The sequence below is a fragment of the Oncorhynchus nerka genome, linkage group LG9b (genome assembly GCF_034236695.1).
Source record: "Oncorhynchus nerka isolate Pitt River linkage group LG9b, Oner_Uvic_2.0, whole genome shotgun sequence".
NCBI classification, from domain to species: Eukaryota; Metazoa; Chordata; class Actinopteri; order Salmoniformes; family Salmonidae; genus Oncorhynchus; species Oncorhynchus nerka.
Genome location: NC_088424.1, coordinates 42929202 through 42945724, shown reverse-complemented (window position 1 = coordinate 42945724; position 16523 = coordinate 42929202). Strand labels below are relative to the sequence as shown.

The 16523-nt window shown below is 40.4% G+C and overlaps 2 protein-coding genes and 1 long non-coding RNA gene across 4 annotated transcripts in view; 1 reads left to right on the top strand and 2 right to left on the bottom strand.

Annotated features, from left to right (window-relative positions):
- The window catches only part of sppl2 (signal peptide peptidase-like 2), a 31626-nt gene extending 28866 nt beyond the window's left edge, over positions 1-2760 (bottom strand). The window contains exons 1-4 of one of the 2 annotated variants that reach the window (XR_003861867.2): positions 2642-2760; positions 2001-2117; positions 1647-1829; positions 344-433 (exon numbers count right to left, since the gene is read on the bottom strand). Coding sequence is in view for 1 of the 2 variants with exons in the window: in XM_029647252.2 (XP_029503112.1) it covers positions 344-433; positions 1647-1829; positions 2001-2117; positions 2642-2713 (462 nt within the window). In the remaining variant the exon portion in view is untranslated. The remainder of the gene's footprint in view (positions 1-343; positions 434-1646; positions 1830-2000; positions 2118-2641) is intronic. The other variant, XM_029647252.2, reaches the window with a different exon arrangement.
- A 1547-nt stretch (positions 2761-4307) lies between these two features.
- Positions 4308-12770, bottom strand: LOC135565749 (uncharacterized). The gene is made up of 2 exons (XR_010461832.1): positions 12487-12770; positions 4308-5008 (listed from the first exon to the last, which is right to left on the bottom strand). It is a non-coding gene; the product is annotated as an uncharacterized LOC135565749 (long non-coding RNA).
- Positions 11739-16461, top strand: LOC115118591 (U6 snRNA-associated Sm-like protein LSm7). Its single transcript, XM_029647256.2, has 4 exons — positions 11739-11825; positions 15076-15178; positions 15404-15475; positions 15758-16461. Exons 1-4 carry the CDS (start codon positions 11820-11822, stop codon positions 15898-15900), a joined length of 324 nt encoding a protein of 107 aa, XP_029503116.1. The 5' UTR covers positions 11739-11819; the 3' UTR covers positions 15901-16461.
- Positions 16462-16523: the final 62 nt, after the last annotated feature.

The following is a 16523-nucleotide window of genomic DNA, read 5'->3' as shown; positions in this document are numbered from 1 at the left end:
GATATAAAATGTCCCGAATAGAGATGCTGACATGATTCCTATAGCCTCAATACTTACATTACACGTCAGAGAGGCATCTCTGTTCTATATGATATAGTTCTGAATGTTCCACAGCGTATCGTGTGTCCTACTGAACAGTGTGGTTGTAAGGGTTGCAAAATTCCAGTAACGTTTCCCAAAAACTCCCAGGTAGTCCAGAAATCCTCTTGGAAGATTCTGGAATTCCTGCTTATTCATTATTTTTTCCCCGGATAATCTTCTAGCCAGGGATTTCAGGAAAAGCTGGGAATTTGGGGAAAGTTACCAGAATTTTACAAGATGTTGGTCTCTCCTCTGCTCTCACCTTCCTAATGTCCAGCATGTCAGTGTAGCTGAGTAATGCCACAGGGATGTCAATCTCCTCATACTGACTCTTGTTTCCTGCCGGTGGGGTCTGTGATAGGAAAAACAGAAATTACAATTGGCAAACTCTGACTGTACAGAAATGATTTAGAAAATCTATTATTTATTCACTACAGCTGTAGGATCTTAATTTGATCACCCTGTTGCAGGAGAACTATCCTACAATGCAGGAAATGTAAAACATTTGAGTTTTAAAAACACTTCTGAAGTTTCAGACTTGATTTTACTTTATTAAACATGTATTAATACCTACAAAAATGTCCATAAATTATCATTCCTAAATTCATAAATTCATAAATTATAATTATTCCACATAATAATTCACATTTCCTGTTACTGCAGGATTATTTTCCTGTTGTAGCAAACTGGCTCAAATTAAGATCCTACACACGATGACCTACACTGTGTATACCAAACATTAGGAACACCTTCCTAATATTGAGTTTGCCCTCAGAACTAGTGGAGGCTGCTGAGGGAACCATTTCACTTATTCTGCTCCAGCCATCACCACGAGCCCATCCTCCCCAATTGTGGTGCCACCAACCTCCTGTGTCCAGAACAGACTCAATTCGTTGGGGCGTGGACTCTACAAGGTGTCGAAAGCGTTCCACGGGGATGCTGACCCATGTTGACTCCAATGCTTCCCAATGTTGTCTCAAGTTGTCTGGATGTCCTTTGGGTGGTGGACCATTCATGACACACACAGGAAACTGTTGAGCGTGAAAAACCCAGCAGCGTTGCCGTTCTTGACACAAACTGGTGCGCCTGGCAGCTACTACCATATGACGTTCAAAGACACTTAAATATTTTGTCTTGCCTATTCACCCTCTGAATGGCACACATACATAATCCATGTCTCAATTGTCTCAAGGCTTAAAAATCCTTCTTTAACCCATCTCCTCCTCTTCATCTACACTGGTTGAAGTGGATTTAACAAGTAACATCAACAAGGGATCATAGCCTTCATCTGGATTCACCTGGTCAGTCTATGTCATGGAAAGAGCAGGTGTCCTTAATGTTTTCTACACTCAGTGTATATAACCTGTTTACGACAGGTGTGTTCCAATGCTCTTAGTCTGCTTCTTTCCCTCCGAGCCTTTTACAACAGCACTAGTAAAGATAAGAGGGAACAGGAGATGGCTAAAGTACATAGACAGGTCTGGGACCACCAGGCTAATATGATAGGACATAGGCTGGTAAGAGTCAAGTTGTCTTTGATATGAATTATATGGGTTGACTCTTACCAGTCTGTCTTTGCTGACGATGAGCAGGCCTTTAGCTCCATTGAGCTGAGCCAGGCGGACCTTCTCATAGAAGGTGCAGTTCCCCCGCATCACCATGGGGATACGATTGGGGAAGCCACCCTCGGGGACGTCTGATGGGAAACACAGGACTGACGGTGTCAGGTCATAGGTCTCCAGACGAGACTAGTGGAGGCATAAAGGACGATTGGTTAATAATGGGTTTCATCGTGCGCACACACCACACACCAGCATTCTGATGAACTTGTCAGGGCAGAGAGCGCACACACACACACACACACACCTTTGTTAGACATCTCTCAAGAAGTGACAATGACAGCCGTTTACTCCACTTACTGCTTTGTTGAGGTCCCGAGGTAGACGAGCCCACTGGGAGTTGAAGAAGATGCAGTAATCCTTTCCTTTGCCTTGGCCCTTGTCACTGAAATGGGCCATCCCATATTCCCCAACAACCTGGCAAGAGAGAATTAACGTGTATAATAGATAAAAGCCTAAGTGCCTCGAAGAGGAGTGAGAGGAATAGACAGAGATGTAACAGTGGCCAGAATAACTTGAGATATTTAATAGACTGGTCAACTGACTCTATGAGAGTGTGCAGTACTACATCTTTCCACCAGCTAGTCAGCTTTACACTGATGCACAAGCTTTAACTAGACATTTCCAAAATTGACAATACCAGGGAGCACGATATTAATCTTAAACCACATTGATACATCAAAAATTATCAAAGCCATGTTACAGAATGATGTACAGAGGATATTACTTGTAGATGGGCCCTATAGCTACGACTATTCTCAGCGCCCTAATAGGTTGTGTTCTCCGCAAGCTAACAGTCATGTAGCATGCAGGCTAACTGTTAATTATCTCGACAACAAAATACAACAAGTACTGTTAAACGTTGGATCGGACACATGCGACTTGTTTTACAGATGAATGCCACATATTTTTTGGGGTAAATAGACATGAGACCATCTCACCTGTTTTAAGAGAAAATATGCCCAAACCAGGTTTAGCAAAGCCTTCATGATGCTTGCTTGTTGTCTTCCCATCAACCGCACTGCTCTGCTCTCACCGTGCGGTCACCAGCTGTTTTCCCAGCTCTCGCCCACATTCTACAGTGCATTTGCCATTGGTTTATTTTTTAACCAGCACTGAAGTACACGAATTATGATTGGTTTACATGATGCCAATCAAACATATCAATAAATTCCAGAGGTTTTCTGTCAGCTTCTATAATTTAGTGGTCAGCATACTAGATAACATAATTAGGCGGGTGCTTACATTTGTCCTATTTCACTCATGTACATGTGTGAATTGGAAATATATATTGTTTGTATATCCCACTCCCCCTGAGACTCACTTGGAGAGTAGGGTCAGAGCCAGGGATTAGCCATTATTGACCACGACCATGAAGCAATTAGTGCCTTGCTTATGGGCACATCAGACTAGGTGAAAAAAAGCCGCATGGCGATTTGAACCAGCGACTTTTCGGTTACTGGACCAACGCTTAGGGTTGCCAACTGTCCCGTATTTCCTAGGATGTCCCTTATATTGTGCTAAATTGGTTTGTCCCATACGGGACCTCCCTTGTCCGGTATATTCATCCAATCACAGTGTAGCGTAAACGCGCCAAATTCCTACCAAAGTAATGTCTGTTGTTGTTCGGTCGGTTTGGCATATCAAGTAAATATGGATAAACATAAAAATAAAAAAAAGACTGTGCAGCTACAACAAACAATGGGAAGTGGGTTAAGCCGGTCAGTGGTGACTCGACGAAAGCTTTCTGTACTTTATGCGGTCGGGAATTCTCAATAGGCAATGGTGGGGAGAAGGACCTAACTCAGCATGCATCCACAGAAATGCACAATGCCACGCAAGCTAAAGGTGCCAGTAATATCGGTGCATTCTTCGTAACGTCTACTGCGGAAAATAACAACATCGCGGAAAGTGAAGCCTCGTATGTGTACCAGACGGTTAAACACGGACTCAGCTACAACAGCCCCGACTGTCTTGTTAAGCTCAAAGGTGCTTTGTTTCATGACTCAAATGTTGTGAAGAAGATGCACTTGGGAAGAACAAAAGCGGAGATGATTACAATGAATGTTTTGGACCAAATACTGTGCGGGATATTTTGGATGATCTGTCCCCGACCGAAGTTGCGACCGTGTATTTCTCAGTTGCCAGTCTTTCAAAAATATAAAAATGTTTCCATTGTGTGTGAGATATTTCTCTGCTGGAGTGCAAGTTACTTGACTTTTATGAAGACAATGATGAAACTGCAAATGGCATACATCAAGCTCTGATGAACTGTCTGGGAAAGCATGAACTGGATATTAGACACATCACAGCCCTATGCAGCAGATAATGCAAATGTCAACTTTGGAAAACACCTCTTCGTTTACCAGTTATTGAGCAGTGACCACAATCGCATTCTGAAAGCTAATTGTCCAGCTCACATAGCTCATAATGCCTGCGAGCCACTAAGTTGCCTTGCTTGCTAAACTTGTGATTTACTATATTTTTTATTTATTTATTATTATTTATTACACAACAAATACAAAAAAACTGAAATATACAAACAAGAGTACATAAACCTAACAGACAGGGGTGTTAGATATCAAGATTAATTTACAATTTGTTAAATACTTTTATGGTGTTTATTGCTTTTTAGTTTTTACATTTACTGATCATTTCAAAATAATATTTAAATTCTATCTTAAATCATGTGAAAATTGGTTTGTTCTCTGCCCACTTCATTTTGTGGACAAAGAATCTTCCATGAAAGATAAACAAATTAACAATGAAAGTTAAATCAGGATCCATATCATTTAGATCACAATAAAACATATCAGAGTCTTTCAAATTAACATTAATACTTGTTTATTTTAAAATAAAATCTTCTAACTCACTCCAAAATCTTCTGACAAGAACAGTCCCAAAATAAATGGTCAAGAGTTTCTGGGTCACAACCACAAAATACACATTTGTTATCAATAGCTATGTTAAATCTGTGTATAATAAATGTCTTTACAGGGTGGATTCTATGAATGAGTTTGTATGATACTTTTCACCTTATTAGATATACAATATTTACCAGATAACAACAAAACTTTGTTCCAGTTCACTTGTCCTAGGGCTGCATTCCAGTCACTTGTCCTGGAGCTGCATTCCAGTCACTTGTCCTAGGGCTCCATTCCAGTCACTTGTCCTAGGGCTGCATTCCAGTCACTTGTCCTAGGGCTGCATTCCAGTCACTTGTCCTAGGGCTGCATTCCAGTCACTTGTCCTAGGGCTGCATTCCAGTCACTTGTCCTAGGGCTGCATTCCAGTCACTTGTCCTAGGGCTGCATTCCAGTACATTTTAGCAGAGGGAATAGTAACATATGGACATAGTTTCCTTATATACATGTTATTACATTTATAGTTTAAAATGTCAATTCCTTCTAGTTTTATTGAGGCTACAAAATCCTCAACAGTTGCACTTCGAGTATTGTTATAGCTCTAACAACAATTTGATACTCCTCAGGGGTGAATGTAACATTGTGTTGGTCTCATAAATTCTGGATAATCATATAGTTGTCCATCATTATTCAACAATTGTTTAACCCAAATAATGTTTTTGTCAAAGCAGTTCTGGAGAAAATAAAGACTTGTTTTTGTATTTTATGTCTTTATTATTCCAGATTGTATACCTATGAGGGGAAAATTGTGTTTGTACATGAGGTTCCAAGTTAGAAGTACTTTGCAGCTTAATAGGGATTTTACCCACATCAAAGTTACATTTGAGTAAGAATTCTAGACCACCAATCTGTTGGAAAATTAAATTAGGGATGATATTCCAAATGCAATCCTTATTTCTTAAATAGTTTTGTATCCATTTAATCTTAAATATTATTTTATAGGTTTTAATATCCAGAGCATTCAACCCTCCCTCACCTTGGGTGCTACATATTACCGCTTTTCTTAAATTATGAGCTTTATTCCGCCATATGAAGTTAAATGATTTAGTATCAACCATTTGAGTTACTGACAGAGGAACATCCAAGGCAAGGGAGGTATAAACTCATCTGGACAGACTTTCAGATTGTGATAAAAGTACACGTCCAGATGAAGATCTCTTAATAACCAGGAGTTAAATCTCTTTCTAATCTTCTCCACAATAGGAGAGGTATTTAAGTTGGCCCTTTCTTTCTAATCTTCTCCACAATAGGAGAGGTATTTAAGTTGGCCCTTTCTTTCTAATCTTCTCTACAATAGGAGAGGTATTTAAGTTGGCCCTTTCTTTCTAATCTTCTCCACAATAGGAGAGGTATTTAAGTTGGCCCTTTCTTTCTAATCTTCTCTACAATAGGAGAGGTATTTAAGTTGGCCCTTTCTTTCTAATCTTCTCTACAATAGGAGAGGTATTTAAGTTGGCCCTTTCTTTCTGAACTTTGCTAACTTTAAAACCAAGATATGTGATCACATCATTTACAGGGATATTACATACTGAGTTTAAGTCACATCTTTTCAACCCAAATAATTTAAATTTCCTAATATTCAGAGATAAACCTGATACACGTGAGAAGGCATTAATACACTCAATAGCTTTCCTGACTTCATTATGATCTTTCAAAAAAAGGTGTCGTCAGCCAATTCTGAACATTTGATCTCTTTATCTTGTATCTGAATACCCCTAAAATGATTCTTATTTATATGAAGTGCCATAACTTGTGTGACCAATAAAAATAAGAAAGGAGAAATTGGGCATCCTTGTTTAATTCAATGTCTAATGTAAAATATTTGTGAAGTTCTGTGGGATAATTTAACAGAGCTGTTACTATTATTGTAAAGAGTCTTAATTACACTTTGGAAATATTGACCAAAACCAACATTTCTCTCTAAAATAATGTTCAACTGTATCAAATTCCTTGTAAAAGTCTACAAATAAAATAAAGCTATCTTAGATACAGAATTAAAATTATCCACCTCAGATAATTTTGATATCCTGAAATACACCTATAACTCTATTAATCTCTTCTTCAAATTCTTGAAATAATATCCTGTTGTTTTGTTTGTTGTTGGATGCATAAATATTCCCTAATAAAAACATTTCACTGTTGAAATGTACTGTTAAAATGAACCAACGTCCAGAGTGGTGAGTCTTACGACTGATGACCTTCCCTTTAAATGCACCTCTTAAAACTGCTACACCTGCAGAGTGGTGAGTCTTACTACTGATGACCTTCCCTTTAAATGCACCTCTTAAAACTGCTACACCTGCAGAGTGGTTGTTGCCATATGATAACCAGATATCGTTACCCCATTGATTTTTCCAAAAAGATAGATCGGAAGAACAAGCATGGATCTCTTGTAAAAAGTAAAAGTCTGCATTAAACTGTTTGCAATATAGGAAAATAGCCTTACACTTGAGTAAATTACGAATACCCCGAACATTAATTGAACAAAGAAAATAAAGACAAATTTCAACAACAACCTTGTTATGCTAATATAAGCTTTTCCTAAGGATATGTAACTCAAAAGGATTTCCATCCCATTATTAACCTCTAACAAAAAATATATATATATATATATAGGTCATAAAGTTAAAGTATTCTTACTCCCACAAGGGGGAGACATTGTGTAGACTTTACAATAAGCAGTTATTCACCTATAGTTAGTGTTTAGTTTAACAGTTCTCAGGTCATCCTTTTCTCATTCAAGTGTTTGTGTAAATATTTTATAATAAAAGGCTGCTTTTCACCTGGAAATTAGTTTTTTTGGCCCGACAGTTCTGTCTGAGTAGACTCTGGCTCTCACTCAAATGTTCTGATTTGGCCACATTTCGTTCCCAACGATGATCACTCTTGCACCGGTAAAAAAATTCAGTTTTCCCTGCCTTTCTAGCTGCAGCCACCATCAGCCACAGTTTCTCTCTTGTCACTTTGTCTGCTGAGGTCAGATCCTCCGTGAAACTCAATTTTTGCTTGATGAGGAATTCACAATTCTTCGCTCGCCTCCATTGACTCTTTCCAAACGATGGACGATGTCTACATTTTCCTGAAGTTTGGCTTTTGATTCGGGAATGACAGCTCCACAGATGTCAACAACTCTGCATTTGATGTCCTCACCCGCCTGCTCTGAAATTCCATGGAGCCTCAGGTTCCACCTGCGCTGGTATCTCTCCGCCTCATTCACCTTTTGCTCGAGTTCAGCCACCTTCTTTTCATATTCCTGGCAGATAACTTTCTTCATGTCACTTTTGAGGGTTTTCATTCTCCAATGATAAAGTCAACAGATTTTTTAATGGCCTCAACTTTCATCGTATTCTCCCTAACCATGACCTGCAAGCCATTACCCTTTCATCCATCTTTGCTGTCAAAAGCATTACTATATTGTTTTGCATCTCAAGAAGTGACATACTCTCTTGGCCTCTCATCTTTTCCCCCTGGGGCTTGACTGGAGTGCCGGGGTCGTAAGGTAACAGCCTGAACTGGGGACTGGAGGGGCTCAAGTTGTGAGCATTGTTGTCCGTGCTCACCACATTGTCATCACCCATTGCAGTATTTCCCCCCACAGTTATATTCTGAAGAGGAGTACTCAAAATCACACCATCTTTTGTGGTTAATTGTCCATCTGACGATCTCTCCATTTCTTTCCTTTTGGTTCTGGTCATGGAAGTTTCCATGTACGTTCGACAAGCTAGTTTTTGAGCTAGCTAGCTTATCTGGCTATCTAGTGTTGTCGAGCTAGCTGGCTTAGCTGGCTATCTAGTGTTGTCGCAAACATAGTTTTAGGCGCGCCCTCGATTTACAATATATGTAACTGCTAAAAAGAGGCTATATTGTGATTTAATGTATATTATGCTAGCCTGAAACAGTTGAAAATAAATTATTATTTTGGGCTTTTCAGCAGTCAAAGGTTGTAGTTGAGGAGAAAAGGGCAAGTACCTCTGGAAAAGGTTCTATCAAGGCCATAAACTGTGCGTGTGTGTGAAATAATAGCACTGGTGTGGCCATGAGGTGAGGGTAAGATGGTGGACAGGAAAACAAGGAGAAAAGTGTTACATACAGTTGAGATCCGCCATTTTGAGCCCCACATTTTTAGCAAAAAAAATTCAAATATATGTATTTTTTGGTGCTTGCCTGTTTTGCATGTTATTTTGGCATTAATACGTGTCACATATCAGTTTGCAAACAATGTAAAAAATCATATATATCATTGAGTTAATAAAGCCGCATACAAACATGGTCTCTTTTTTTTGTTTTCTTGAATAAGGAAGCTCCAGGTGTTTCAGCCTAGCTCAGTGCTTTCTGTGGTGGTGGGGCAAGCCAGCAGAAAATACAGAGCGTTACGCCGTGATTGGCTCAGTGTTCTGTCACTCATGGGGACACTACTTCACCACAAAGTCTAAGAGGAGACCTCAAAAATTCGAGCCCTTTGGGTGCTGCCATAGAGTTACATTAGAAGTGCTCATCCAATAAGGCTCAAGGTCATTGGCCACAGATAAAATGTACAGTAGCTTTGATTGCACTGATCATGTCAACTTCATACTTTCAAAATCTTAGCTAGCAGTCATCATCATGAATCAAGTCAACAATCTACTGGCAAATCCTTTTTAATCCTTGTCATATGTAGATAAATAATGAAAATAAATTATGGCTGTGTGGTCCCAAATCTGGGATTAAGGGGATTAATTTTTCCAAGTTTAAAATGATAAACATTCAACATTGGCCATTCTGTCAATGAAGCATGATTTGTGCAGAACTGCAAAAACTTGACATCAGTGAGTTCCAGACAACTGGAAAGTTGGGAATAAATAAGCTCCGACTGGGAAAATAAGTTTTGAACATCCAACTCGGAATTGTAAATCTTGACCTCCAGTTGTTATTTTATTTAAAAAAAAAAAAATTTTTTACCCCTTTTTCTCCCCAATTTCAAGGTGTCCAATTGTTGTAGTAGCTACTATATTGTCTCATCGCTACAACTCCCGTACGGGCTCGGGAGAGACGAAGGTTGAAAGTCACGCGTCCTCCGATACACAACCCAACCAAGCCGCACTGCTTCTTAACACAGTGCGCATCCAACCCGGAAGCCAGCCGCACCAATGCGCCGGAGGAAACACCATGCACCTGGCCACCAGGTGGTTGGTTAGCGCACACTGCGCCCAGCCCGCCACAGGAGTCGCTGGTGCACCATGAGACAAGGACACCTCTACCGATCAAGCCCTCCCTAACCCGGGCAACGCTAGGCCAATTGTGCGTCGCCCCACAGACCTCCCGGTCGCGGCCGGTTACTCTGATGGCACAGCTGGCGCTGCAGTACAGCGCCCTTAACCACTGCGCCACCCGGGGACCTCCAGTTGTTTTGAAAGCACCACAAATCCATAGAATGCCAGACTTTGCCAACGAAGGACCGCCGCGCCAGCTTCCTGTTCAAGTGAGCACAGCATAACAAGGTGAGTGCAAAAATGTATTGTTTGCTGCTGCATAAATGATGTAATATGCCAGGGAGATATGTATACTGTAGCTAAGAAAGTAATACTAAGTGTATGTTGTGCAGTAAGATGTTAGTAGCCCATGTGCCTCACTCTAATAATTTGGTCTATTTATGTAATTTCACCTACTGTACTGACTTGGTGATGCACATGTAGCATATAACCTGTTTTGGAGAAATGTAATCGTTGAATATTGTAAGAGCTTTTTTGTCTGTTTATATGCCCCCTTTATTTATCCTACGGTTCAGGGAGAACACAGCAAGAACGCCCATGTTCTGAATTCTGTCGCTGTACATTTAAAAAGTGTTAAACAAATAATTATACAGCTCGCTCATGAATGTCTTAATCGAAAGATTACAGATAACCTCTTATCCGCTCGTCCTCCCCTTATTCCATAGTTTGTACATCTCAATTGTCATTAGAAACCGCATTTGTTTAAGCAAGTCAGACATATCAGCTATGTTTTTCAAAGGGCAGTAAATGAGGATGAATGAACTGTTTCGCTGCCAGACAAGGCTCCGCTGATAGCCAGGAGTAGCAGTGGTAAAATGTTGGGACAGCTTTATGTAGGCCGTAACAGTTTGTGGGCACCGTTTGTCACCGTTATAGTGCAATTCATGTATTGTTTAGTGTTGTGGCTTTACTGGCATGCACCCCACTTCAAGATTTACAGGCTAAAATCGCCCCTGGTTACATATAAGTTAATATGGAACACACAAGCCTTCTGGAAGATCTGATGAAAGAGAAGATGGCAGACATGGGGGAAAAAAGAGAAGTGGAACATGTTTTGAGTGAATATGGAGTGGTGGAGCACAGAGACATTTGGAAGAGCTACAGAAGGAAATTAAACATGACAAGAGTGAGGATTAATTAACTGCGGTGGCAAGTGCGGTGAAGACCGCCGTGTTTTGAGCCTAGTCCTGATGATGACAAAGATGATTCGGGTCCAGTGGGAGTGAGATGGCAGATCCATATGTGGTGTCAGGTTGTGTGGAGAAGAGGTTGGGGAATGTGGAATCGTGTTTTTTTTTTGCGTTTCTGCTGTCCAGAGGGAGCGTGAGCCCCACACCACGCGACTGGGGACAAGAACTGTGACTTGCTTTCCTCTCCAGAGCACGGAGTGATAACTGGAGTGGCATTAAGTGCAGAAAGTGACGTATGCGGAGGCAGTGAAGAGAGGAGTAGAAGAAGATGGGTCCAGGGTGAGGGATCCCAAGAGGATCCCTGTGAGTAGGCTGAGGCCAATAAAGAGTGATAGATGTGCTTCGGGAAGGTTGGTATTCTGCTGTACATGTACTACAGGAATGGAATTTAAATCACAGAGGACGGATGTGGTGGCAACAGCGGAGAAGTACTTGGGTGTACAAGATTTTATAGCAGATGAGTTACAATAGGTTTTTAACAATAGTGTCCTGTCCTCCCAGGCTGCTGGCCTGGAGTAGGTTCAGATGGGGCCTAAAGTAGTGGAATAGTGGTGAGGTTTTAATGGGTGCAGGGTTAGATGGTAGGGCAAATTTTTAAAAGTATAATTAATTCATACTACATAATAGTAGGCTGATACACAGCTAATACACTAGGTGGCGGCATGCACTTATAAATGTGTTTGAGGACCGCCATAATACGAACAAAGTAGAAGAAAAAGGTTGGAGTTCGAGAGGCGTGGCTGGAACAGTTTCAAAATGGCGGTGAGTCGATCATATCTTCCATGAACGTATCTAAAACGTCGTTATTTATATTTTCTATTAGCAATTGCGTGCCTCAATCTAGCTACAGTAGTGTTATCTAGCAAATGCAAGAGAGCAGAGTAGGGACATTTGCGAGCGTGCTTTTCAGACAGCATCATGTTAATGAAAAAGAAAAGGAATGTCAAACAAAGACAGAAAAATTAAAGAATGTCGCTTGAGAAAAAAAGAGCCAATACCCGATTGGGACGATCGTTTCGGATGACAATATTCTGCCAGACCTGCAACATTACGTTAGACTACATAGTGCATGGGCGCTAGATCAGCATTCCTGGTAATAAACTCGTGTCCGCCGTGGACCTGCTCGTACATAAAGCATCATCCATTCAGGCTGCAAAGGCATTTACCTCCTTTTTAATTGCAAGAAGAAATGCGCACTTTTTAAAAAACAATTTCCACGACCGTTAAGTATTTTCAGCTAATTTAGGATGTTGCATACCGCGTTCATCCAAGGGTGTGCAACGTTCCTAATCTAATATTCATAAAATGGTGGTAAATGAACACGCAGTTCATTTTAGTGGCCAACTCAGGAGACTAACAGGTAGCCGCAAAAAAATGGCGCTGAGTCGATATCTTAACTTAATTTAAAACGTAATTTACTCACCATTTGTTTTCTCGTTCTAAAAATGTGAAGGGGTATTTCAATTGAACTACAGTATTCTGACCACTGTTAGCGAGATGGAGTGGGTTGAGAAATTTGCTAGCGTTAAGGGCAGACTCGACTGTATAATGTTAACATCAGCGTGCTAAATATCATGCCATGTTCGTACCCCAGTTTCCCTCCCCATAATCTTTAGACTACATTCTAGAAACTGGGTTCTGTTAAATCACTTCAATCCTCGTCTTCCCTTAATCTGCTTCTTCTATTGGGTTTAACGGCCGTTGGCATCCAATGTTAACGGTGCATTACCGCCACCAGCTGGAGGAGGTATTTTAACGAGAAAATAAGAATCATTACAGGAAAGGGGGGAAACGAAAAAACGTGAAACAAACCCCATCTCACTTCAATCCCAGTCCATTCCAAAATACATCCCTGCTCAGGGGCCTCAGAGGGTGGGAACATTCAGCGACAGGATTTCTTGCAAGGCATCGGCTATGACATTACGAAGACGCAAGAAACATTTAGCTGCATTCAATGATGACAATTTTCTCCGCTTGTGCTATACAGTTTATGACCATTGCAATAAATTATACAAAGTCCACCTTTAACATGTAACATTTCACGATCCCTCTGTTGATGTGAAACAGTCACTGGGTCATGGGGGCTCTTACTACCCATTGTTTCTTCCCTGCCACTCTGTCGACGTGCAGCAACCACTCCATCTGTCTTCAGTTATCATACTTCTTGTGCCACTTTTTCCACCCTAGAAATAACCCCCTTTGATTGGTTCAAAAATCTATACAGGAATCATTCCACTCCAATATCTTGAGTCTTAAAAACACAACCAAAAAAACTAAAGACTGCTTCTTGTGATGTTCAGACTCCACCCGTTCCAAGACATTCCAGATTTTCAACAGTTTTGCAACAATTGGTTTAATAATAATACACTCTGGGTTGTATTTTCTACCTGATAATTGCACCCACCTGGTGTCCCAGGTCTAAATCAGTCCTTGATTAGAGGGGAACAATGACAATCAGCAGTGGAACTGGCTTCAAGGATCAGATTTGAATTTGCCTGGCCTATACTGTCGGTTCAAAGTTGAACATGACCGATTTGGGCACTTATAAGCGCATAAATTGGAACACAGGGTTGTCAAGCTCATTCCATGGAGGGCCCAGTATCTGCAGGTTTAGGGTTTTTCCTTTCAATTAAGCCCTAGACAACCAGGTGGGATGAGTTCCTTACTAATTAGTGACCTTAATTCATCAATCACGTAAAAGGGAGGAGTGAAACCCCACAGACTCTCGCCCTCCATGGATTGAGTTTGACACCGTGCTTTACAGTAACATGCTATAAATCACATCAGAGTGGGGTTTTGCTGACAGCCGCTCTGAACATGAGCACGTCACACTACAAGAAGTTGTCTGAGGGAGGTAAATGCTGTAAATTGAGAGGACTCTTATGTATTTTGAAAGATGAGATGTTGAGGACTATAATAAATTCCACTTTGATGTCGTAGAAGTAAGCCAAACACCTGTGATTCCAAATGCAATTCACATTTCCATATCATAAAACTCATGTCACACACAGTGTTCCTCCTCTGATGTACAGTTGGATGACATCATACCCTGGGTTGTTCTGAACAGAATGATTTGTCTATTGTGAAGAGAATTTGCGGCTGAACACACACCTGAATGCGCTCATGACTCCTTTCTATGAGCACCAAAATTCGCGTCGGTATCTGCAAGATCATATTTTATAGCTTAGCTAGTCATGTTGGCAATAGAACAAGCTTTCAAATGATGCCCACCTGATCCAGATTGAAATTTATAATGGGCCATGTTTTTGGATTGCGTAAACAACGGTAATTGTGTGATGGCGGGTGTGCAGGGCTGTATTTTAGTTTTGCCAACGGCACAGCTCGGAGAGCATCTATTAAAAGGTGCTTTTTTTGGGAAGGCTCTTCTTTGAGTCATAAAAATGCATTGCAATTACTTAAGAACTGTACACTTTGGAGAGATGGGTGACCACTTGGAAACATCACTTAGTCCTCTCACTCAAAACACTCAAATACCCCAACATTTCCAGGAATATTCTTATGTTACTGAATGTATTTTCAGATTCTGTTATCAACAAATGTGGTAAAAAGTACAGTAATTGTCAAATCTACATTAAAGTCAACAGTGTAATGTTTGGATTCAGTCTTTTCAGGTCAACTGTTGTGTCCTTGCCTTTTTTTCTCTCCATAATCTCAACTTTTAATTGCTACCATGCTTATGCATATGTTTTTCATATTATGTATAAAAAAAAACATTTCAATTTAGTGCTATCCATATAGGCTAATTCTCATGAGTGTAAAGGGTTAAAAAATGTATCATGATTTGGCTCAATTAAAATGGATCTGATCTCCAGCCCTATCAGTTTTTTCCCACGTCAAGTACTCCTATTGAAATAATTATTATTTGTGTCAAATAAACACATCTACATTTTCAGTATACAAATTGGATACAACTTAAAGGTGCTGCGGTCCTTGATGGTATGATTAGACTATGGGGTTCAATCCTAAATTCTACTGAATATTTTCCTTTCAGGACAGAAACAAGGAAGGAGAGAAGAAAAAGAAGGAGAGCATCTTTGACCTGTCCAAGTACATCGATAAACAAATCCGTGTCAAGTTCCAGGGAGGACGAGAGGGTAAATCAGTGAAGATAATACTTACTTAGTCCATTTCATTACTATGTCAAAACCTGAAGAACGAAATAAAGAAAAAATACTGTGGGACTTGAGGCTTCCAAAAGAGAACAATGGCCACCTGCCTGTCTGGAAATGCTTTTCCATGACAGGCCACAGTCCCCATCTTCTTTACTGTTTTTCTCTTTGCCTACATTCAAGATAATAATCCTTATTTATTTGTGTCAGCCAGTGGAGTCCTAAAGGGGTTTGACCCCCTGTTGAACCTGGTATTGGACAGCACCATCGAGTACTTGCGAGGTATGTAGCAGAAACTAAGACTTGCTTTTATTTATTTTTTTATTTTTTTCACTTCTACAAAGTGAAAATGCACTCCTGGTCGGCGAGGAGACTGTTGCCCACACAATTCAATGGAAAACATATCTGTGATGTTGCCCTTTAGTTAAAAAATGTACAATAAAATCAAGGTCGTATAAAGAAGGTTGTGCTGGATCATTCATGGTGGAGTTTCACATACTATCAATTATCTCTGACCTGTTATGCTACTTCCTCCTCCAATACAATTTGCTTTGTTATTTCCAGACCCTGACGACCAGTTCAAGCTGACCGAGGACACGCGACAGCTGGGCCTGGTGGTGTGTCGAGGGACCTCAGTGGTGCTCATCTGTCCTCAGGATGGCATGGAGGCCATCCCCAACCCCTTCATACAACAGCAGGATGGATAGTCCACAAGCCTTATTCCTCTTGATTTACTCACAGTAGCCCAATTCCTGGGGTGAATCTTAATTGTATTTCCTTGATTTCTCAAGTCCTCTCCTTGCTTCCTTCTTTGGACAAGAACATCCGAGGGGAGGAACCTCAGATCGTTTGCTCCGATATGCTTTGAAAAGGTGACAAGGTAGGAGGACGTGAGGAATCAAGGAAATATTATTTAGATTCACTACTATTCTCCCCTGACCCTTCTACCCAAGGTGCACTTCATGTTCACTCCCATCAGCCCCACACATCTTTCTGAGTCCCTAAAATCAGGAAAATGATTTTGTTGTAGTTTAATTGTTGTCACCAGCCTGAATGTTGATGTAGTGTGATGAGCATGTGTTCTGTTAATCTTATTTTTTTTTGGGGGGTTCTCTGACTAGATAAGTGAAAACATATTTTTGCTGTGATGGTAAACATAAAAAAAAATACTTTTTACTATGGTTTTCCCTAAATCAGGCCAGGTTTGAACGATCTGGCATATTATGGTTTTACATTACAGATGTAATAAATGTACTATTTTATTTTAATGAATTGTGTCTTCAGTGTTTTGTATCGTCTTTGAACGTCAAGAATACGGCCCAAATGGATT